General features: G+C 45.4%; 1 protein-coding gene across 1 annotated transcript in view; it reads left to right on the top strand.

The window, feature by feature from the left end:
• The first annotated feature begins 10,335 nt into the window (after positions 1–10,335).
• Positions 10,336–22,534, top strand: part of FAM171A1 (family with sequence similarity 171 member A1) — a 147,800-nt gene continuing 135,601 nt past the window's right edge. The window contains exon 1 of the mRNA XM_033208664.1: positions 10,336–10,652. Within this exon, the coding sequence (XP_033064555.1) occupies positions 10,556–10,652 (97 nt within the window). The 5' untranslated portion in view covers positions 10,336–10,555. The remainder of the gene's footprint in view (positions 10,653–22,534) is intronic.

Genomic DNA, 22,534 nt, shown 5'->3' with positions numbered 1-22,534 from the left:
AAGAAAGAAAGAAAGAGAGAGAGAAAGAAAGAGAAAGAAAGGAGGGAGGGAGGGAGGGAAGAGAAAGAAAGAAAGAAAGAAGAAAAAGAGAAAGAGAGGAGAAAGAGAGAGAGAAAGAGGGAAAGAAGAAAGAAAGAAAGAAAGAAAGAAAGAAAGAAAGAAAGAAAGAAAGAAAGAAAGAAAGAAAGAGAGAAAGAAAGAGAAAGAAAGGCAGGCAGGCAAGAAAGATACTAGAGTCATCATAAAGGGCCCACGGGGTATATGTAGTTGTCTTGGTACCTAGAACTGGGGTTCTAGTGGTTGCATAGACAAGATGCAATATGCAACCACTAGACTCGGAGGCTCTGGGAAGATAGGAGCTGGCATTCAGAATCAGTGCCTGCTTCTTCCCTGTGCCATCTTGTGCTCCAGACACTGGATTTTTTCCCCCTTTTTAATGACATTTCCAGACTTCCTCACAGCTAGGCTTCTGGGTAGGAGTTGGGTTCTGCCAAGTGGATGCTCTTGGTAGAGATTTGGAAAGCAAAGAGAGACAAGATTGTCTCCCTGCTGCAGGATGTGCTGGGTTTTTCCGCAGGGTTAGCTTCCCTGTGTCTAGTTACTGGCAGGGAGGGTTGCAGGAGCCTGGCTTCCTGATCCCTGGCCACAGCAAGAGTGCAGGCTCCTAAATGAAACCTCTGCAGGCCCGGCGCCTTGGCTCACACCTGTAATCCCAGCACTTTGGGAGGCCAAGGTGGGTGGATCCCTTGAGGCCAGGAGTTCAAGACCAGCTTGAGAAACACGGTGAAACCCCATCTCTACTAAAAATGCCAAAAAATTAGCCAGCAATGGTGGCGTGCGCCTGTAGTCACAGCTACTCAGGAAGCTGAAGCAGGAGAACCACTTGAATCCAGGAGGCAGAGGCTGCAGTGAGCCAAGATCACACCACTGAACTCTAGCCTGGGTAACAGAGTGAGACTCCATCAAGAAAAAGAGGAGAGGGGAGGGGAGGGGAGGGGAGGGGAGGGGAGGAGAGGAGAGGGGAGGAGAGGAGAGGCGAACCTTCTGAAGCTCAACCCAGCTTCCCAGCCTTCCTGACTGGGGCACAGGAGCAGCACCCCAGGATCCCAGGAGAGGGAGCTGTTCTGGAAGATTTTCCTAGAGCTCCTCCTCTGTCCCCTTCGCAGATTTTTGTAAGCACCTAATTCCCTGTAGAATGTGTAAGAAGCTAGAGAGGTTTCTCTTTCCATCACGTGAGCCCTTACTGATGGAGGTGCTACCCTATGTTCAGAAAAAGCAAAATCTCTTTCAGACTGTGGTGATTTAAGTTTTAAATGTACTAGCCAGGTGTAGTGGCTCACATCTGTAATCCGAGAACTTTGGAAGGCTGATGCAGGAGGATCACTTGAGCCCAGAAGTTTGAGACCAGCACAAGCAACATAGTAAGACACCGCCCTACAAAAAAATTTTAAAAATTTAGCCAGGCATGGTGGAGTAGTCCCAGCAACTGCAGAGGCTAAGGTGGGAGGATTGCTTGAGCCCAGAAGTTCAAGGCTGCAGTCAGCTATGATTGCACCACTGTACCCCAACCTGGGCAACAAAGCAAGACCCCATCTCAAAAAAAAAAAAAAAAAAAAAGTTACTACTTACAACTTTATTTCCAAATCAGTAGAAGACTCACAGTTCCCAGGAACTGGAGCTCCTTACATGAAGGACCTCTGCTTACCCCAAGACTCTCAGGAATACAATTGTCCTTCAGCAAAAGTATAAATGGGCTTCAGGTATATTTAGATTGGTACTATTTGCCCTACATTCAAACACATTACTGGGCAGAGGGGTTAACAACCAGCATTTATCACATTAAATGAGAAATGCCATTGACTTACAAATAAACATTCGTGACAGAAAATCCATTTGTAAAACCAAGGACTCACATTTGTACATAAAACCAGACCTTTCAAGGATTATGAGGGACTGATTATTTTTCTCTCCTCTTTCTTTTTTGAGGAAAACCATTGGTTTTCACCTCGTGCTTCCCAACAGGAAAGTAGGAAGTCTGGGCCGATTTTTATTATTTTGTTGTTGTTGTTTTGTCTCCTTTTTGGCTTACTTTCTGAAGATTTTATTAATAGAAGAATACAACCATAAAATATTAACTGACATTTTTATGAAACTTTAAAATATACTGATGAAGTTCCTCTTATCCACTGAAGTCTCAGGCTAAAGAAAAGATAGTAGGCCAGGTCTGGCGGTTCACACCTCTAATCCCAGAGTTTTGGGAGGCCAAGGAAGGAGGATTGCTTGAGGCCACAAGTTCAAGTCCAGCCTGGGCAAAATAGGAGCACTCTCATCTCCACAATTTTTTTTTTAATTAGCTGGGTGTGGTGGCACACACCTATACTCCCAGTTACTTAGGAGGTTGAAGTAGGAGGATCACTTGAGCCCAAGAGTTTGAGGTTATAGTGAGTTATGATTATACCACTGCACTCCAGCCTGGGTGACAGAGTGAGACCTGTCTCAAAAAAGGGGTGGGGGAGAAGCTAGTAGAAAGTGACACCAGCAGCCAAAGCACTCCTGGTTAAGACTCATTTTATACACAAATGGCTCTCCTAGGGCCATATGTATTCAAAGCAAATGCATCTAAACGTATTGTATAATTTGCCCAGAAAAGTCATCTCTTCACCCTCATTTCCATTTTTATGGGAACACTAATGAAGGATTCTCTTTGTTTAGTGATTAAACAGGACTAGGATATTAAGAGAAACGTTCTGACAGTAGGCAGCTTTGATTCAAAAGCATTATAATTGAGAAGAAATGAAGAGAAAGCAAAATAAAAGAATAAGAAAGTACCATTCAAAGATTGAACTTGAAAATTAATGGGAGATTAGCGGAATTTCTGCAACTTCCCCCCGGTACAGGTACAGTCAGCCACACAAAAGTTCAACTGATGCTAATTACCTTTTCCATTTTCTCCATTGTCTTCCTCTCTTTTCCTTAACTCTTTTAAGTTTTCTATTAAAAAACAAACAAACAAACAAACAAACAAAAAACCACATTTCTATTCTCTGCCTTGCTTCATGTCCCTTTCTGCATTTCTGAAGGTAGACGCAGTAGTCACAGATAGACATTTTCCAGCAAGAACATGGAAGCTTACTGTCTTGCCTTGCACTTTTTGTCTATAGGACAGTAAATTCAATGGGTTAACTGGCTGGGCATGGTGGCTCACATCTGTAATCCCACCACTTTGGGAGGCCACAGCGGGTGGATCATTTGAGGTTAGGAGTTCGAGACCAGCCTGACCAACGTGGTGAAACCCTATCTCTACAAAAAATACAAAAAATTAGCCGGGCGTGGTGGAACGTGCCTGTAATCCCAATTACTCAGGAGACAGAGGCAGGAGAATAGTTTGAGCCCGGGAAATGGAGGTTGCAATGAGCTGAGATTGTGCCACTGCACTCCAGCCTGGGTGACAGAACAAGACACCGTCTCAAAAAATAAAATAAAAAATAAATTTTAAAAATGCAATGGGTCAGCAAAGAATAGAGCTGGAAACTTCTACTTGCTCTAATGGAACGGGCTTGCCAAAAGACCATATTGACTTAAAATGAATTGCTGAGCAACTTAATTCTCCATTAGCCACTAGCCTCTGAATACTCTTTCCAAAAGCCAAACCTATTGATCAAGCGCCTGGGATGTGTCCCAGATTCTTTGAGTTATTAGAGGATGCACAAAGTAGAACTCTAAGACAGGGGATCTGAAATCACAGGACCAAATGGCATAATCTGAAATTCAATCCTGCAGGCTGATGTACACTCTCAGCATCTCCCAAATAATTCAGAATTATTTCCTGAATAAGATGCCTCTCCTGGGACAGGCGCAGTGGCTCACACCTGTAATCCCAGAACTTTGGGAGGCTGAGGTGGGTGGATCACTTGAAGTCAGGAGCTGGAGACCCGCCTGGCCAACATGCGGAAACCCCATCTCTACTAAAAATACAAAAAAAATAGCTGGGTGTGGTGGCGCACGCCTGTAATGCCAGCTACTAGGGAGGCTGAGGCAGGAGAATCTCTTGAACCTGGAAGGTGGAGGTTGCAGTGAGCTGAGATCACGGCACTGCACTTCAGCCTGGGTGACAGAGTGAGACTCCATCTGAAAAGAAAAGAAAAGAAAAGAAAAGAAAAGAAAAGAAAAGAAAAAAGAAAAGAAAAAAGAAAAGAAAAGAAAAGAAAAGAAAAGCCTCTCCTGGCTGAAAACTTGTACGAAAGAAGGGAGGTTGTAGGAAAAAACGAAAGATGCTTTTGAAAGAAAGAGCTTGTTGGAAAGCCACAGAGATTAAAATATGAGGGCTGAATCACACAGAGGAAAAAGGGGAGGGTTAGGGATCACTTAAACACATCAGTCCCTTGACAATAATTTTGTTACCTTATTTTTTGGTTTGTTTTTTTCTTTTTTATATAGATGCAAATACCTTCCAAGGGCGCGGTGGCTCAAGCCTGTAATCCCAGCACTTTGGGAGGCCGAGACGGGCGGATCACGAGGTCAGGAGATCGAGACCATCCTGGCTAACACGGTGAAACCCCGTCTCTACTAAAAATACAAAATCTAGCCGGGCGAGGTGGCAGGCGCCTGTAGTCCCAGCTACTCGGGAGGCTGAGGCAGGAGAATGTGTGAACCCGGAGGCGGAGCTTGCAGTGAGCTGAGATCCGGCCACTGCACTCCAGTCCGGGCGACAGAGCGAGACTCCGCCTCAAAAAAAAAAAAAAAAAAAAAAAAAAGCCGGACTGTAACAATTTCTATCTGTGGGTACATTCTAACTTAAATAAAAGTGCCAGCAGGCCGGGCGCGGTGGCTCAAGTCTGTAATCCCAGCACTTTGGGAGGCCGAGACGGGCGGATCACGAGGTCAGGAGATCGAGACCATCCTGGCTAACATGGTGAAACCCCGTCTCTACTAAAAAAATACAAAAAAAACTAGCAGGGCGAGGTGGTGGGCGCCTGTAGTCCCAGCTACTCGGGAGGCTGAGGCAGGAGAATGGCGTAAACCCGGGAGGCGGAGCTTGCAGTGAGCTGAGATCCGGCCACTGCACTCCAGCCCGGGCGACAGAGCGAGACTCCGTCTCAAAAAAAAAAAAAAAAAAAAGTGCCAGCAAACAGAAGTAGCAATGACCATGACATAATTCCTTATCTGTACAATCCTCACAAAATTCTGTTGTTTACTGGAAGCTTCTCACTCAGGGGCAGACTGGGGGGCAGAGGCTGGGGGCAGAAAGGGAAGAAGGAAGAACAATACCTCTCCAAGCAAACCCAGACAATTAAAATTCCACCACGGGGTCGACGCAGTGGCTCATGTCTGTAATCCCAGCACTTTGGGAGGCGAGGCGGGTGGATCGCCTGAGGTCAGGAGTTCAAGACCAGCCTGACCAACATGAAGAAACCTTGTCTCTACTAAAAATAGTGGGCGTGCTGGCGCATGCCTGTAATCCCAGCTACTCAGGAGGCTGATGCAGGAGAATCTCTTGAACCCAGGAGGCCGGAGGTTGCAGTGAGCTGAGATTGCGCCATTACGCTCCAGCCTGGGCAACAAGAGTGAAACTCCGTCTCAAAAAAAAAAAAAAACTACCACATGGGACCAACATCAGGAAAGATTTCAATAGAATAAATAATCTTGGGCTAAGAAACCTTGACACAGGGCCCCTGAAATCAAGGTCTCTGGAAAATTCAGACAGGAAAATTTCTGTATATGGCATGACTTTTTTTCCTTCTTTTTCTTTTTTCTTTTTTTTGGCACAGGCCTAGAAAATTGAAATCAAATGCTGCACAGTTAAGCAACTTCTAAGCAATTTCAAATTTCAAAGCCAGAGTACAGTCATAATTCATCTCTAGTCAAACAATGTGAGATTTTAGTAAGAGCAACAGGAAAAGTTATAGAGGGAAAGAACACTGCTAACTTCCATTGTTCTGCAAATACTCCTCCGCAAGTCATTTTTTTTCCCTTAGTTACTGAGTGGGTGTCTGATGATCATGATCGGAACATGAGAAAAGGTAAACCATATTTTTTTATTCCTGTAAAGGATAAGTGTGATTATTTAATTCTTACATAATTCTGGCTACATGATATGCAAGTATGTTTGTTTGAGTGATATAGCAGAATCTGTGTTCCTTACAGCCTCCCACCCAGGTAACTGGAAAATACCCGGGTGATGAGATAATGCTCCCTGGGGCCCCAGCCCTGTTTTTGGCTTTGAGACTGGCCTGCAGAATGTACTGTGCAAATTGTTTAATCTCTTTCTGTTTCATAAGGGCATCTGCAAAATGGGATGGGAGCGGTGTTTCTGAAACTATTTAGATAAGACTCAGTGTTGCTATGAGGGTACATAAACTTCTAAAGTTCCAATTCGTCCTGGGAAGTATTGTTATACATGATAATAACAACCACGCCCATCAGACCTGAGCATCTCGCAGGGGTGTCCAAGGGAGAGAATACAGTCATGGGTTCTTCGTTTCTATTTTTGGTTGAGCCAGTAAAGCCCCTTCCTCATCCGTCTTTTCCACTTATCACTAGAGATGGAATTAAAAACGATGGCTTTAGGCTGCTAAAAGTCTAAAACAAAACAGAACAACAGAAACAGCAACAACAACAACAAAATAAGGCAGGTTGGACAAGCTTGATACAGTTAAGATTGTGAACCCCACTTGATTCAGTTTATTAAGATTTCTTCCACCCTGAAACGTTCTGGAACTCTCTATTAAGATCACAAACACCAGTGTTTTGAGTAAACAATAAGACTTAGAAAAATGGCATAGAATGGGATTTTTTTTATTTTAAATATTTCTATCAGAAATAATTATAGACTTATAAAAAATTACAAAAATAGTACAGAGAGGTCACATATACCCTTCCCCCAGCTTCCCCCAATTGTAACATCTTATAAAACTGTAGTACACTGTCAAAGCCAGGAAATGAACACTGGCACCATAGTATTCACTAGATTCGAACCTCACTGGGATTAGAGCAGGTTGTTCAAACAATTTGGACACTCCTAGAGGTAATTTGAATCATTTGCATAAAATTTATTCTCAGAAGTAACATAGTATAGGGAATTTGCACTTATCAGATCTTTGTATTTTGGGCAAGTTGTTTAATGGCACCCAGCCTCGGTTTGTTCATCTGTGAAATGGAAATAATGATACCTACTAAATAAGTTGTTATGAGGAAATAGCTCCAGTTCAGTGAGTGCCATATATTAGGAACCCCTAAATACTAGTTTTCTTCATCCCTTGTTAAGATCACACTTTATTATTATTTTGTATTTTATAAAGGTTTATTCAAAATAGCCAGTATGATTGACCATAGCCCCAGGAAAAACAGTCTCAATGGGTCCTGAGAAAGTGCACCCGAGGTAGTTAAAAACTACAGTTTGGTTTTATACATTTTAGGAAAGCAAGAGTTACAGGCAAATATATAAATCAATAATGCATGGAAAGTATACAATGATTTGGTCCAAAAAGGAGAGAGATCTTGAAGCAGGGGTTCACAGAAGACCACACTTTATATCTCAGAGTTTTACAGGAGACCTAGGTGCTTTCCTAATAATCAACCTGTTTCTTTTCTTTCTTTTTTTTTTTTTTTGAGACAAAGTCTCACACCTAGGCAAAAGTGCAATGGCTATTCACAGGCAAAATCATAGCTCACAGCAACCTCGACTTCCTGGGCTCAAGCAATCCTCCTGCCTCAGCCTCCTGAGAAGCTGGGACTACAAGTGCATGCCATTGCACCCAGCTAATTATTATTATTATATATATATTATTTTATATATATTATATATTTTATATATATATATATTTTTTTTTTTTGCAGAGCAAGAGCTTTACTTTGTTGCTCAGGCTGGTCTCAAACTCCTGGGCTCAAGTGATCCTCCTGCCTCAGCCTCCCAAAGTGCTAGGATTAAAATGAATTTGCTGTCCCCCAAAAGCATGAAGTGGCCATACCTGACCTCAATCTGGTTCTTGATTATGACTACTACATATTACAATTATTATTTTGCTCAGACTGGTCCTGTCTCTTATAACCTACATCCCTGTCAAAGGCGCTTCCTCATGGACGTGAAGTCAGAAGTGTCGACTCTGTTTGACCTTCGTACCGCTTCTCTTAGAAGCAGCCCCCTACTCTCAAAAAATGACTTAAAAACCTCAAGACCACCACACTCCATGAAGCCATCTTTCTGCCCTGGACTCTCTGTGTCCCTGCAGGCTGGCATTCAAGCTGGAGTTGAGAGTTGAGCTAGACTGTCATACCGTTCATTTCTTTTCTCTGACTCTCAGGTGGCCCCTGGAACCACGTCAAGGCTTTGATGCAGGAGTCAGAAGAAGGAGGGAATCCAGTAGTCCTTATTTCTTTCTGCCTTCCTGAGTGCTGTCACCCTGTGCAGGTATGCGATTTGTGCAAATTGCAGCACTGGTCCTAAGGGTGACTATAAAACCCATATAGGCTTCTGTACATCCTAGTTTTTCTCATGTCTTACAGTCATTTGTCTTTTATAAGCCAACTGGGCAAGTGCCATCCTTCATTCTTTTTTTGGTACAGTGCCTGCCATGTCTTAATGCTCAATTAATGAAATTACAGTAATAACCCTCCTTCTGGCCTGGTGTTCTGGAAGCAGTGTGGGGTGGATGATGGGTCTGGAGTGGATCTTCCTAGGTCCCCAGTGGAAATCAGAAGGTCACCACAGCACTAGTTGGAAGAGAAGGTGGAGAGGGACATGAAGGTTGTGTGGAAGGCATACAGACAGGAGTGGGTTGAGAGAAAGAAAAGTTGAGGTTGGGATGGAGGGGGTCCCTAGGCTCAAGGAAACTCTAGAGGTTTTTTTTGTTTTGTGTGTAGTTTTTTTGGTGTTCTTGTTTTGTTTTGTTGTTTTGTTTTTTTGTTTGTTTTTGAGACAGGGTCTCATTCTGTCATCCAGGCTGGAGTGCAGTGGCACCATCTTGACTCACTGCAACCTCCCCCCTCCCAGGTTCAAGCGATCCTCCCACCTCAGCCTCCTGAGTAGCTGGGACCACAGGTGTGCGCCACCGTGCCTGGCTAATTTTTTGTATTTTTGGTAGAGACAGGTTTCACCATGTTGTCCCAGCTGGTCTCTTAACTCCTGAACTCAGGCCATCCACCTGCCTCAGCCTCCCAAAGTGTTGGGACTACAGACATGAACCATCACACCCAGCCAAGTCTGGAGGTTTTTGTGAAGAGTTTCAATTTTAGGGTCAGACTGACGTTTTTATTAGAATCTCGGCTCTGCCACTGACCAGGTGTGCACTGCTGAACAAATTCCTTAACCCTCCTTAGCCTCTTTTCTCATTTGTGAATGGGGATAATGCTAACTACCTCTTAGATCATGTATTGTGAAGATGGACAAAGAGTCTGCTTGACCGAATTACAGTCAGGCTCCAGAACCTCCTTCTAGGCCCAGTTGTGCCCTTCTTCGTAAAATCTACTTTCAGGAAGAACCCTGCTGGATTCAGTTTACCAAGAATCCCCCACCCTGGATATCTGACCAGCTTCCCCGTCCGCCCCGTCCCGCCCCAGCCCTGCCAGGGTCTGTCTGATCTTCAAGAATCCTGTTAGAATCCCCCTTCCCCCGATGTTTCCTCTTAGTAATTTTCCATTCCCTGCCTCCCACCCTGGTCCTCGGTTATAAATCCCCACTTGTTCCTGCTGTATTCAGAGTTGAACCCAACCTTTCTCCCCCACTGCAGAATCCCATGGTAGCGCCTATACCTATTGCCTTGGTTCCAAAGAGGGTCTTCTTTGCTGTGCTTTCACACGTGTCATGGAATAATCTTTTTTCTTTAATAGGACAGAAATTTTTAAAGCACCTAGGGCCTCAAAAGATGTGGATTTCCTCCCCACCCTAACCCCTAGAACTATCCAAGTACCATTCCACCTGAAGCTGTCCACCCGCCAACACGTAGGTACTGCAGGCCTACTGCAGTCTATACTAGCTTAGGGAGTGTTCTTGCGGATCTTTAACACTGGGTGTGAAATCTACGTTGGGGGACACAACTATATTAGGATGGCATGGGGGCGGGGGGGTTACAGCCAGATACCATGTCTCCTGCGGCCCCTCGGGTGGCCTGGTGTGATGAAAAGGGCTCCGCCTTGAAAGGCAGGTCTGGCTCTTCTGCGGGGCTGCGGGGACGGGGCGCGCCATGTCGCCGGGGGTCGGGCGAGGGGTGCGAGGCAGCGGCGCCGGGCGGGGGCTCCCTCGGCGCGGCGGCCGCCAGGTGGCACCACGGGCCCGGGGCCTGGACGCAGCCAGGGGCAGCGGCGGCAGCGGCGGCGGGCGGGGCAGGAAGGGGTTAAGGAACTGGCGGAGCAGCAGCCGCCGCCGCCGCGGCTCTTCGGGGAAACCCGGCGCGGTGCGCGGGAGGGAGCGGCCGGGGCGGCGGGGCCGGGCCAATCGGGCGGCGGGCCCGGCGCGCGGAGCCAGCGACATGGAGGGGGGCGCGGCGCTCGGCCGCCCGTGACGCGCCGCCGCCCGGCCCGCTCTCGGCGAGCCCGAGCCGCCGCCGGCCCCGCGGCGGAGATGAGCAGGTCCGCGGCGCTGCTGCTGTGCCTGCTGGGCTGCCACGTCTGGAAGGCGGTGACCAAGACGCTGCGGGAGCCCGGCGCCGGAGCGCAAGGTCTGTGGGCGGCGGCGGGGCCGGGGGCTTTGTGTCGCGCCGGGCCTGGCGCGGAGGCGGCGGCGGCGGCGGCGGGAGGGTCCCGGGCCGCGTGGTGGCGGCGCAGCCCGAGCCGCAGCGGGAGCCTCCGGGCCTGCAGCCCCCCTGCAACCCGCTCCCGAGGGGGCGGCGCGGGCCGGGGACGCGGGGTGACCCGGGCAGAGGCTTCTGGGGCCAGGGGTCGGGGCTGGGTCGGGCGGGGGCACGCGCAGCTCCAGCTGCTGTCGCCGCTGCGGCAGGGGCTCTTCTGGATGCGCTCGGGGGTCCCCTTTATGCCGCGCCTGGGACACGCGACTCTGTCTCCGATGCCGCCGCGGACAGAGGGGCCGCCCAGGGCGCGCCGCCGGATCGCGCTCCCGGCTCCCCGCGCCGGGCTTGGGTCTGGGAAGCCGCAGCTCCTGGGCTGCGCTGGGCCCTTTTGTTGTGGAGGGAGGGGACGGCCGCCGCCCCGGGGTGCCCCCTGTGTCCCGGGACCCCGAGGTCCGCGGCCGCTGCCCGCCATCAGCCACCAGCCTGCCGCAGTTTGGGAAAGTTTAGGGGGTTCTCTCCCCCTGGCTATCTGACGTCTCTTCCAGACCATAAGGGATTTGCTCAGCGGCCCAGGAATCTTCTCTGGAAGGGGAGAAAGAATTGAACTGGGAGGCCCTCATCGCTCACCAAAAAAAAAAACAAAAAACAAAAAATCCTTTCCAGGTCTGTTTGTCGCCAGCTCGTGCCTTTTGTCTCGTCTTTGGCCTCCACAAATCTGCTTTCCAGCCCCGGGGGTAACGTGGTCGCCTCTGAGAATGGCCACGAGCCTGTCTTTTGTTTTTAAAATCAGCGTTTTTTGAGGGGTCCCCCCGCCCCACCCTAAAGCTTCCTTGGCACATTTTTGTAGGGACAGCGTCGAGGGCTCCTCTGTTGCTGGCATTTTCAAAAGGGCCACTGAGGCCCGCAGATGAGCCTCTGCATTCACCCAGCGCACCGCTGCCTGGGCTCTTGCCCGGGGCTCAGGTCTCCGCGAGGGAGCTCCCTGCAGCCCTGTAGAACCCCCGGTTTCCAAGCCTGAGGCCTGTCCCCGCAGAAGGGTGTGTGTCCTGCAAAGTTGGCCCTGCAGGCCGAAGAAACGAGGAGTGCTGCCTCCGAGGGTCTCCTTGCTGGGACCCCCTTTCCTCGGCTAACCTGCTCAGGGTGCCTGAGAGCAGAGACGCCCGGGCTTCCACCACGATGTTGTCACGGGGAGGAAAGGCTCTGCCAACAGTCTGTTGGGTTGAGTTTGTTGCCTACATGTTGAGTTGAAGGTTTTCATATCTGGCACTTGCAGTATCATTTCCTGGTATATCTTAAATGCATTGCTGCTTCTATGGCCATGGTAGAATATGACCGTTATGAACTGTGTATAATTTTAGTAATGCATATCATGGAAGAGCGGACAGCCGCAAAATACAAAAAGACCTATATGTCTCTTCGTGTAGGAAACAAATGTTTAGGACATTAGATCATCAGTGTTGCATTGTAGCTTATTTTATTAATACCCTACTGCGTTTTGAATCAGCTATTTTAGAGAATGATATTTGCACTTTAACAAGACCATTAATTTTAAAGAGCAAGTTGAATTTTTCGTTTTGCACTTGAAATACCAATATATGGAAATATTAAATTCATGCACTTCTGAAATAGAGAAAGGAAGGCATGTCTTCAATGTATACATGTATATTCAATGTATATGTAACAGGTTTAGGTCTAAGACCACGTTTTACCCAGCTCTTGCTTCTAAAAATCTGCCTCTCAGGAATGGAATATTATGTGTAATGGGAGAGAAATGGTCAACATGAGAAGCGGTTTCTGCCATGGCTAGCAGTGGCTTAGTTTAGGTTATGGTTGGAGTGGGAGATCAAGTATCTTGGCATAGTTTTCCACTTGCATTACTTCTTTGTTGTTATCTACTGTAAGGATGGCTTTTTAAAGCCTTGAGCCCAGGAGCTCTATTAGACATCAGGTCTCACTACCTGGCATCCAGATTTTGAGCTAGCAGCATTTTTAAGGGAATGGACAATTTCTCCTTTAACCTTAGAACCTCAGTCCCAACTCACTGAGTTCTTCGAAGCATCTTAACGTTCACTTGCTATAGTATGACGTAGTTTTAAAATTCATGTGTTCTCTGCTCTCCTGGATCATGTACACGAGGAAGACAAATGCTGCATCTGATTTCACTTTGCATTTTCCACAGTAAATTTTAGGTTGTTATGCATACAGTTGGTGCTCAGATGGTGCTGAGTAGGTAAGCATCAACCATAGCTAATACCTACACCATAACGCAACCTTTGGTCATCATCATTGGCTTGCATTTTAAGAGAAAAGTTCAGTGTTTACCTTTCCCAAAAACTAATTTGTAAGAATTTTGCTTTTATGTAGAATCTCTTGTTTGAATCGTTCTTTGAACAAGCATTGCACATACATATTGTGCACCAACAGGATTTGGAAATTACTTTGGTAAAACTGCTTAGAGACCTCAAACAGACAGAAATCATATACTGTAGTATTGCAACTAGATTGCTGGAACTAAATGATACCTTTTTTGCTAAATGAGTCTTTATGTCATCTGAGGAAACTAGCATCTGCAAAATTTCTTGGCATTACTTTGCTTTTTATATATTCAAGATAAAATTGGAGGTTTGACTTCAGACCCTCTTCCCGTAGCTGCTTCAAATCGGCAAAGTGATTTCCAGTGCCACCATCAGTTGTCACAGTGAGGGCTGGCTTTGTTCATCATGAATTTGAACTAGCTCTAGACTATGACTGTTTTTATTAAGTGTTTCCTCTCAGTTGCTCTGGAGCATTTATAGTATTGAATCTATTCTCTGGGAATTTTTCAAAAGCTGTGGTTCAAAAATATTGACCCATTTTGATTTTCTTCACCTCTTTTAAGAAACTGTGATGAGGCTGGGTTCGATAGAGAGGGCTGTCCTAGAAGAGCAGTAAGCTGTGCAGATGTACTCTTTAGGGATGTGTTTTTGAAGCCCAGCGCTCTTAATTTATGTGCCAAAAGGAAGGTCAGAGCTAGGCTGAGAACTTCATGCTCAGACATCGTATTGGATGATGTTTGTTTTGTTGCTAGATATCTAGCAGGTGTTTGAGGCAAACCCGGTGCTGAATGTGCAAGGTGTTTTGCAATGACGTGCTAGCTTTTTGCTCATCTCAGAAAAGCTGCAATCAGTTATAACATTTGAGGTGAATGATTGGCTCTCTCTCTTCTCTAAGAGGTTTATTCTTTGCCAAACTCAAACTTCAGTTATTAGAACACTGGGATCTATTGAAAGACCACGAAGCCGTGTAAGGTATCAGGAGGTTCGTCCAACAAGCCTAACGTATGGGGACATTGTATTAAGAGCATGACTTCTAAATAAAACTCGGGCTCACATCCTGGGAAACCACAGGAGCTGGACTCACAGAGACCGCTGGGCTTCCTCACAAGCCAGGTGTGAGGGCTTTATGCAGGAGCAACAGTAACTCTAGGGAATTTCTGGAAAAGTCTTTGAAATGACTTCATGAATTATTTTTGTATCTTATTTGTACTTGTCTATAATACTTTGTAACTTATAGGTTGTTACCTTAACATCCAAACCAAAAGAAGGAAAATAGTGCATGCATTTCTAAACAAATAGCTTTCAAGTATTAATACTTTCTCAGTTTTAATCAATTCTTTATTTTAACCAAATTACTGACATCTCAGTAAATCTAACTGTGCATCTTTATTATTGCTGGCAAATACTAATTTGGAATTTTTAGTAAATATTAATTTCCTACTTTTAGTAAACACTGCTTACCAAGAAAACATACGGAAATAAACTGGATAGACAGCAGGTATGTATAAAGCTGTATCATGAAGAAAAAGTTGAATAAAGCATATTGCAGAGATTTAGAGGAGTTTGTCCTGTGACGATAAATACCTTGTGTACTTTTTGTGAAACATGTTTAGTGGAAATTATACACATCAGTAATGCTGTTATAGTTTGATCAAATTATAGAGAAGTTTTTTTCACAAGTCATTTTCACTTAACATCACCAAGTTTGACTTTAGGACTCATAAAGACAACAGTTCTAGCTAAATTATTCAACTCCAGGAAACACAGAACTGAATATATTTTAAATGTATTTTAGAAATTAAGTTTCAGGCTGGGCACAGTGGCTTCTGCATGTAATCCCAGCACTTTGGGAAGTTGAGGTGGGTGGATCGCTTGAGGTCAGGAGTTCAAGACCAGCCTGGCCAACATGGTAAAACCTCATCTCTACTAAAAATACAAAACGTAGCAGAGCGTGATGGCGAGCGCCTGTAATCCCAGCTACTCAGGAGGCTGAGGCAGGAGAATTGCTTGAACTTGGGAGGCAGAGGTTGTAGTGAATAGAGATCGTGCCACTGCACTCTAGCCTGGGCAACAGAGTGAAACTCCATCTCAAATAAATAAATGGCCGGGCGCGGTGGCTCAAGCCTGTAATCCCAGCACTTTGGGAGGCCGAGACGGGCGGATCACAAGGTCAGGAGATCGAGACCATCCTGGCGAACACGGTGAAACCCCGTCTCTACTAAAAAAATACAAAAAACTAGCCGGGCGAGGTGGCGGGCGCCTGTAGTCCCAGCCACTCGGGAGGCTGAGGCAGGAGAATGGCGTAAACCCGGGAGGTGGAGCTTGCAGTGAGCTGAGATCCGGCCACTGCACTCCAGCCTGGGCGACAGAGCGAGACTCCGTCTCAAAAATAAATAAATAAATAAATGAAATTACATTTCAATACCCAACCAATGAATTGTATGAAATAACTGTTTTTTAAAAAGAAATTCTACGGTGTAACCCAATAGCATACCCTGAATTAAGAAAACCATTATTAAAAAAATAAATCTAACTTGTAAACAGGCAAAATTTGAGGCAGCTAACCACTTTAGAAAGAGCTTCAGGATTAGTTCCCCTAAACAGCTGAGTCAGCATATGTCAGATGACTCCACCTTCTCTGATCAAGCCTCTGTTTCATTTGCCAGCTCCTCTTACTCCTAGATTCAAGTTTGTCTGCAAACATTTGCTCATCTTTCTTTCTGCCTTTCTCTCTCTGTCTCTCTCTCTCTCTTTTTTTTTTTTTTTTTTATGACAGAGTCTCACTCTGTCCCCCAGGCTGAGTGCAGTGGTGCAATCTCAGCTCACTGCATCACTGCACCCTCCGCCTCCCAGGTTGAAATGATCCTCCTGCCTAGGCCTCCCTAGTAGCTGGGATTACAGGTGCATGCTACCGCACCTGACTAATTTTTGTATTTTTAGTACAGATGGGATTTCACCATGTTGGCCAAGCTGGTCTTGAACTCCTGACCTCAGACAGTCCACCCACCTAGGCCTCCCAAAGTGCTGGGATTACAGATGTGAGCCACTACGCCCAGTCCTTTTCTTTCTTTCATTTACCCTTTTCAGAATCTATTAATCTTTGGAAATTTTGGGAATTAAGCCCCCTCTGGATGGATGACTGGCTTTCACATCTTTAGTTGATGTCATAGCTCCATCTCTTTATGTCCAGCAAGCTGGTAGACACCTCCACTTCAGTATTCCAGGATTACCTCAAACTCCTTGTCCTTCCTTCTGCAGCCCAGCATTCCTGCTTCTCTGTTAACCAAACTCAAAATCTGAGTGTCTGCTTACGTCCCTTCTCTTCCTTAAAATCCGTACAGTAGGAATCTCATAGATAAATTTATGTAGCAAATGTTAGTGTCAGAAGGATCTTGAGGATCGAGTTGATTTTCTTTGTTCTGGAGATAAGGAAACCCAGGCCAGGTGACCTAAGGTAAGTGTGCTCTCTGGCCACACAGATGTCGTGGTAGTAGAATAATGGCCCCCAGAATGTCCATGTCCTAATCCCTGGAACACGTATGTGACTTTACGTGGCTAAAGAGACTTTGGCCAGGTGATTCCATTAAGGATCTTGAGATGGGAAGATTAGTCCCAATTATCATCCAGCTGGGCCCATTGTAATCAATCACAAGAGGGAAGCAGGAAGGTCAAAGTCAGAGGAGATGTATTAATAGAAGCAAGGGGTCCAAGTCAGAGAGAGACTGAAGATGCTACATGGATAGCTTTGCAAATGGAGGAGGAGGCCAGGAGCCAAGTAATGCAGGCAGCTTCTAGAAACCAGAAAAGTCAAGGAAACCAATCTGACATCTTGGCTTTAGCCCAGTGAAACTGAGTTTGGACTTCCGACCTCCAGAACTGTAAGATGATAAGTGTGTTGCTTCTAGCCACTGAGTTGTTTGATCATTTGTTATGGCAGCAACAGGAAACTAACACAGACCCTAACCCCTAAGAACTGTGAATTGAGATTCGCCCACACAGGACGGTGATGCAGCATGAACTGCTTTTTGGAACCACGCTACAGAAGTTACATTTAGAAAAATGCATGGAGTTCTCGCATCGGTTTAACAGAATTCCACCAAACTGGAGCCATGACAAGGATCATTGTGAACCACCTCAAGGACACCCACCATCACCAGAATAACTGTTTTCCTTCCAGATGAGGAAGGAAAAGTGGGCTATGACTTTTCTTATGTTTGGGTAAATTGAATGTGCTGTGTTCCAGAGCTGGGATTCACACCTGCAGGGAGAACATGTAGCCTCTGAAACCCCTGCCAAAAGCCACTTTCAGAAGTCTTGCTGGCTTTTTGGCTGTGCTCTAATTTTCGTTGAAACATATGGATTAGTAACCAAATGAAGTAAAAGAAAACTGGGATGGGATGTTGCCATAGTCCCTTCTGCCTTTATGTAATGAAATGTTAGGGACTGCCCCCCCACCCTCCACCCACCCGACTTGAATGGCCTCCCAGTTTTCCTTCCCAAGACTCAGCATGGCCCCTCCAAGATTTCTCCACCTCTCTCAAGCAAATGCACCCTACCAGCTCCAGGGCCCAAGGCCATTTGAACAATCCGAGAAGCCCCCATGCTGATGAGGGAGGAGCACTGTGGAACCACCTGGGCAGGCCTTGGCACTGCATCTGTTGGGGAATAGAGGAAGGGAGGAGTTGCTTGCTCTCCTGCAATTTCCATCTCGTTTGGGAGCAAAAGAATCCATTTCAGTGGGTCCCAGAGAGGAGAGACAGGTGACATTCAGGCAGGGTCTGGAACAGAAGCTGAAGGGGTCACTGATGGCTTGGTGGAGTCGTGTGGGACTCCATCCAACTTCATGTCTAGGGGAAGGAGAAGGATGATGAAGTGTCCTGCCATCAGCCTCCTGCCAGGGAACTGAACTTAAAGCTGCAGAGAAGCTTGAACCTTCTCGATTTCTGGGCTTTGGCCAAAAGGTAGATAAATAATGGAGGAAGGGAGTGAATCACTCAGTTATTTTAAGGCCGATGACTTTGCCAGAGGTTAGGGTAGCATCCTTGTCTCTCTCTCATAGCTTAGACATAGTATCCATTCATTTCTCCTCCTTTCCACTCCATGTCTGCCGTAGCCCTCCTCAGGTCCTTGCTAAAGACAGCATGTTCTTCATCTCTCTCAGTTTTAATTTGTTCTTTCAACTCAAAACTCTCTTCCATGTTGTCTGTCTTCAAGCACCATTTAATTCACATTCCTGTCCTGCAGAATAATGCGAAGAACGTCCCTTTTGCCTGAAGTGTGAAGCCTGGATGACTAAACCTGACCTTTAGGACCTCCGTGCCTGTCCTCCAGTGCCTTTCCCATTGTCTCCTTCTCTTCCCAGTTCAAATCATCTCCTCTAGAACATTTCCTTTATTCTCCTTTCCATGGTTGCTCTACAATCTCGCTTCCTTCATTTGTAGCTGTCCTCTTTTCTGCTCTTGAAATCAAGTTCCTAAATCTTAGCATCCGCTGTATGAAGACAGTGTACAAAATACTTATTAGACAAAACAAGGTGGTCTGTCAGGGAGGGGGCATTGTATTTTTTGCATAAGCTTGATTATTTCGCAATTCTCACCTCGGAACGTTTACAGTCCTATTGGAAAATGAGTGGAAAAATGAATGCCTAAAGTGAGAAGGACAGCAAGATGGTAGTTTTTATGTAATTAGGCATGAGTCTCTTGATTTAGATGAAACCCACTAACTCTTGTATGACTCAAAAAATGTTCAGTTACTGGTTGTCGGTAATGTTTTTCTTTTTGTTTTTGAGATGGAGTCTCACTCTGTCGCCCAGGCTGGAGTACAGTGGCACCCTCTCAGCTCACTACAACCTCTGCCTTCTGGGTTCAAGAGATTCTCCTGCCTCAGTCTCACCAGTAGCTGGGATTACAGGCGCCTGCCACCACGCCTGACTAATTTTTGTATTTTTAGTAGAAACGGGGTTTCACCCTATCTTGGGTTTAGTAGAGACGGGCCAGCCTGGTCTCAAACTCCTGACCTCAGGTGATCCACCCACCTCAGCCTCCCAAAGTGCTGGGATTATAGGTGTGAGCCACCACGGTGGCCAGTAACGTTGATTTCTAGATATTTCAAGGAGTTACACACAGTAGGACGCAGAAGTCTTATTTCAAGGAGCATAAGCGTGTAGTCCATCACTCAGTGTTCCTAAGAGCTGCAAATTAAGTAGAAGAGGCCCTCGTTGATCAAATATTTAAAGTAGCTACAGCACAGACTGGACAATACTGGTGCTTTAGTGATTTTCATCATCATTGGGAATCTCTGAATAGTAATGATGGACGAATTAGGTCAACCTGGCTTATATTCCTTAAACTGGATGGGAAGATAAGATGATCAAATGTGGATTTCATATGTTCATCCACATTTTGAGCTCTTATATGAAATATATAAGGACATTCAAATGTGAGAACTAGTAAGATCTTTTGGAATTTTGGGAAGTAGCAATTAGCTTAGGAAAAGATACCTTGGAAGTGAGAATTGAGTTTACCAGAGATTGTTTTATCATTTTGTTTGTCATGTTTTAATCTATACTCCTGCAAGGATAGAGAGGCATACATTTAATGAGAAAAGGCTCAGCGAGTTCCACATCAGATGAACATTTTTATTTTCTTAGATGTACTATCTTGAGCTCAGAATTTGAATAGGAAAATGATTGAATTTGTATTGGGGGAAAGAGTTTTAATGTCATTTTGGCAGAGCTGAATGAAGAGCACTGAACACTTTTATTAAAGTTGTCCCCAATCTGTAAAGTGAGTCCTATCAGTAAGATTTATGATTTTTTTTTTTTTTTTTTTGAGACAGAGTCTTGCTCTGTAACCCAGGCTGGAGTGCAGTGGCATGATCTTGGCTCACTGCAACCTCTGCCTCCTGAGTTCAAGCGATTTTCTTGCCTCACCCTCCCAAGTAGCTGGGACTACAGGTGCACACCACCTCACCTGGCTAGTTTTTTTATTTTTTGTAGAGACAGGGTTTCACCATGTTGGCCAGGCTGGTCTCGAACTTCTGACCTCAGGTGATCCACCCACCTCGGCCTCCCAAAGTGCTGGGATTACAAACATGAGCTGCTACGCCTGGCAAGACTTCTGATTTCAAGAACAGCCATTAGTAGCCCAGTCTCAGTGAATGATGTTCACTCTATTCCTCTTTATTCTGACATTGTTTGAGTGTGGTTGTGGTGTGGTTTCCTTGCACCACAATTATGGCTTAAATCTCTTCTCACAGAGGAGTCAATAAGAAGTGATTTCTAAGGGAAATGTATATTAACAGAGAGAATTAAAGCACGTGTACCTTGTATCTTAACATTTTATTATAGGTAACATTTGCTATTATCTTAGTTGTTTAATTATTAACAATTTATCCTTTATAATTAATCATATTTTATTAATGATTTGGATGAGGGCATTGATTATAATTTCTTATAACATGAAGGTAAGAAGAGGGCTTGCAAAAGTTAGATCCAAATTTAGATTAAAAAAATAATAACCCTCTTGTGGGCAGTAACTATGGCAGTAACAAAGTTGCAGCATAGAATGGGTTAATTTTATTTTACTCCATGGGAAAAAGACTTAGATCTTTCAGGTGACTGTAACACTAATCAGGTAAAAAGTAGAAAGTGTGGCGTGGCTACCAGAACCGCCAGGCTGATGTTGGGCTGCCTTGATGAAGGCGTGGTTTCTAGAAAGCAGATTGGGGCATAATCTTACTGTATCATGAGCTGATCTGACCATACTTAGGTGTTTGTGGTTGGCCCTAGATGCCAGACACATTCAAAGGAGAGCTTGAAATCAGGTTTCCTGGTGTCGTATGGTCTGCTTGTCCATGTGATACTTTTAACCCATTCATGATGTTTGCTGGCGTTGGGCTGGACTGGCACTCCTCTGTACCCACCCACCCCTGTGACAGAAAGCAGATTGTCTCTGGTCACGACAGGCTCAGCCCTGGAATAGCTAAACTGAGCTAATCAGAAGGAGGAAATCCAGGATTTTTTTTTTAAGGGTAGCTGCTAAAGGGGTAGCTTCGAAGTCTTGTTTGTAAAAGATGGTTCAATTCCAGAGAGTATTTGATCTAGAGGGAAAAAAGGGAAACATGTTAGGGAACTTCCGATATTTTCATTGCATTAGTTTTCCATTGCTGACTTAACAAACTGCCACAAATGGAGCAATTTAGCCACCCATTATCGTCTCGCCATTTACATGGGTCAGAAACTTGGGTATAGACAGTAGGGTTCAACCAAGTCTCTGGTTGGGGTCTCACAAGGTCAAAATCAAAGCATCGGGGCCGGGTGTGGTGGCTCACACCTGCAGTTTCAAGACTTTGGGAAGCCAAGGTGGAAAGATTGCTTGAACTCAGTCATTTAAGACCACCCTGTGCAACATAGCAGGACTTCATCGCTACAAATAATAAAAAAAATTAACCAGGCATGGTGGTACACACCTGTGGTCCCAGCTACTCAAGAGGCTGAGGTGAGAGGATTGCTTGAGCCTGGGAGGTTGAAGCTGCAGTGAGCCATGATCACATAACTGCCCTCCAACCTGAGCAACAGAACAAGACCCTATCTCAAAACAAACAAACAAACAACAACAACAACAAAACATCAGCTGGGCCATGTTCCTTTTTGGAGGTCTAGAGAAGAATTCATTTCTAAACTCAACCAAGTTGTTGTTAGAATTCAGTTCCTTGCCAATTCAGGACTGAGTCCCTGTTGTTTTGTTGTCTTGGCCAGAAGCCTTCCTGAATTCCATAAGGCCACCCGCATTCCTTGTCACCTTGCCTCTTCCATTGCCAAACCAGCAAGCGTGCACCCAGGCCTCCTGCATGTCCAGTCACTCTGACTTACCCTTCTGCCATATCTCTCTGGCTACAGCTGGAGAAAGTTCCCTGCTTTTAGGGGTTCATTCAGGATAATCTCTTTATCTTGATATCCATAGCCCTAATGATCTCTGCAGTCACTTTTTAACACAACATATTGACAGGTTCCAGGGATGAGGGTGTGGATGTCTTTGGAGGACTCATTCTGCCTGCCCAGCTAAAATGTCGAGGATGGATCATGACCCTCTGTCAGATGGCCAGAGGGTACCGGGAGGCCCATTTCTCTACCTTTGAGGATGTTGAGAAGGAGGAAAAAGACCGCTGAGGGTGTCCTCTCGGATTCTGGACAAGTGACTTCCCTGTCCCTTGCCTCCCTGAGACTTTAGAACCCACCACGGACACACATTGCAAGGAAAACAGGCAGCTTCTGCAATCCTGAAATCTGTATTTAAAGTGGTGCTGAGTTTTTGTATGTTGACTTTGAGGCCCTGGAAGTGGAGTTTGTTTAGATAACTGTGATTTATTAAATTCTTGGAATTGTCAATATTGATTTGTCTGCTGTACTTAATGTTAAATTGATACAATAGAGATAGGCACTGTCAGCTTCATTCACCCGGACACGTAAAACTAACAATGACGAACAACAAACATGTG

The sequence above is a fragment of the Trachypithecus francoisi genome, unplaced genomic scaffold (assembly GCF_009764315.1).
Source record: "Trachypithecus francoisi isolate TF-2019V2 unplaced genomic scaffold, Tfra_2.0 Lachesis_group9, whole genome shotgun sequence".
Lineage (NCBI taxonomy): Eukaryota > Metazoa > Chordata > Mammalia > Primates > Cercopithecidae > Trachypithecus > Trachypithecus francoisi.
The sequence above is the reverse complement of the archived record's forward strand: the minus strand, read 5'-3'. Positions and strand labels throughout refer to the sequence as shown.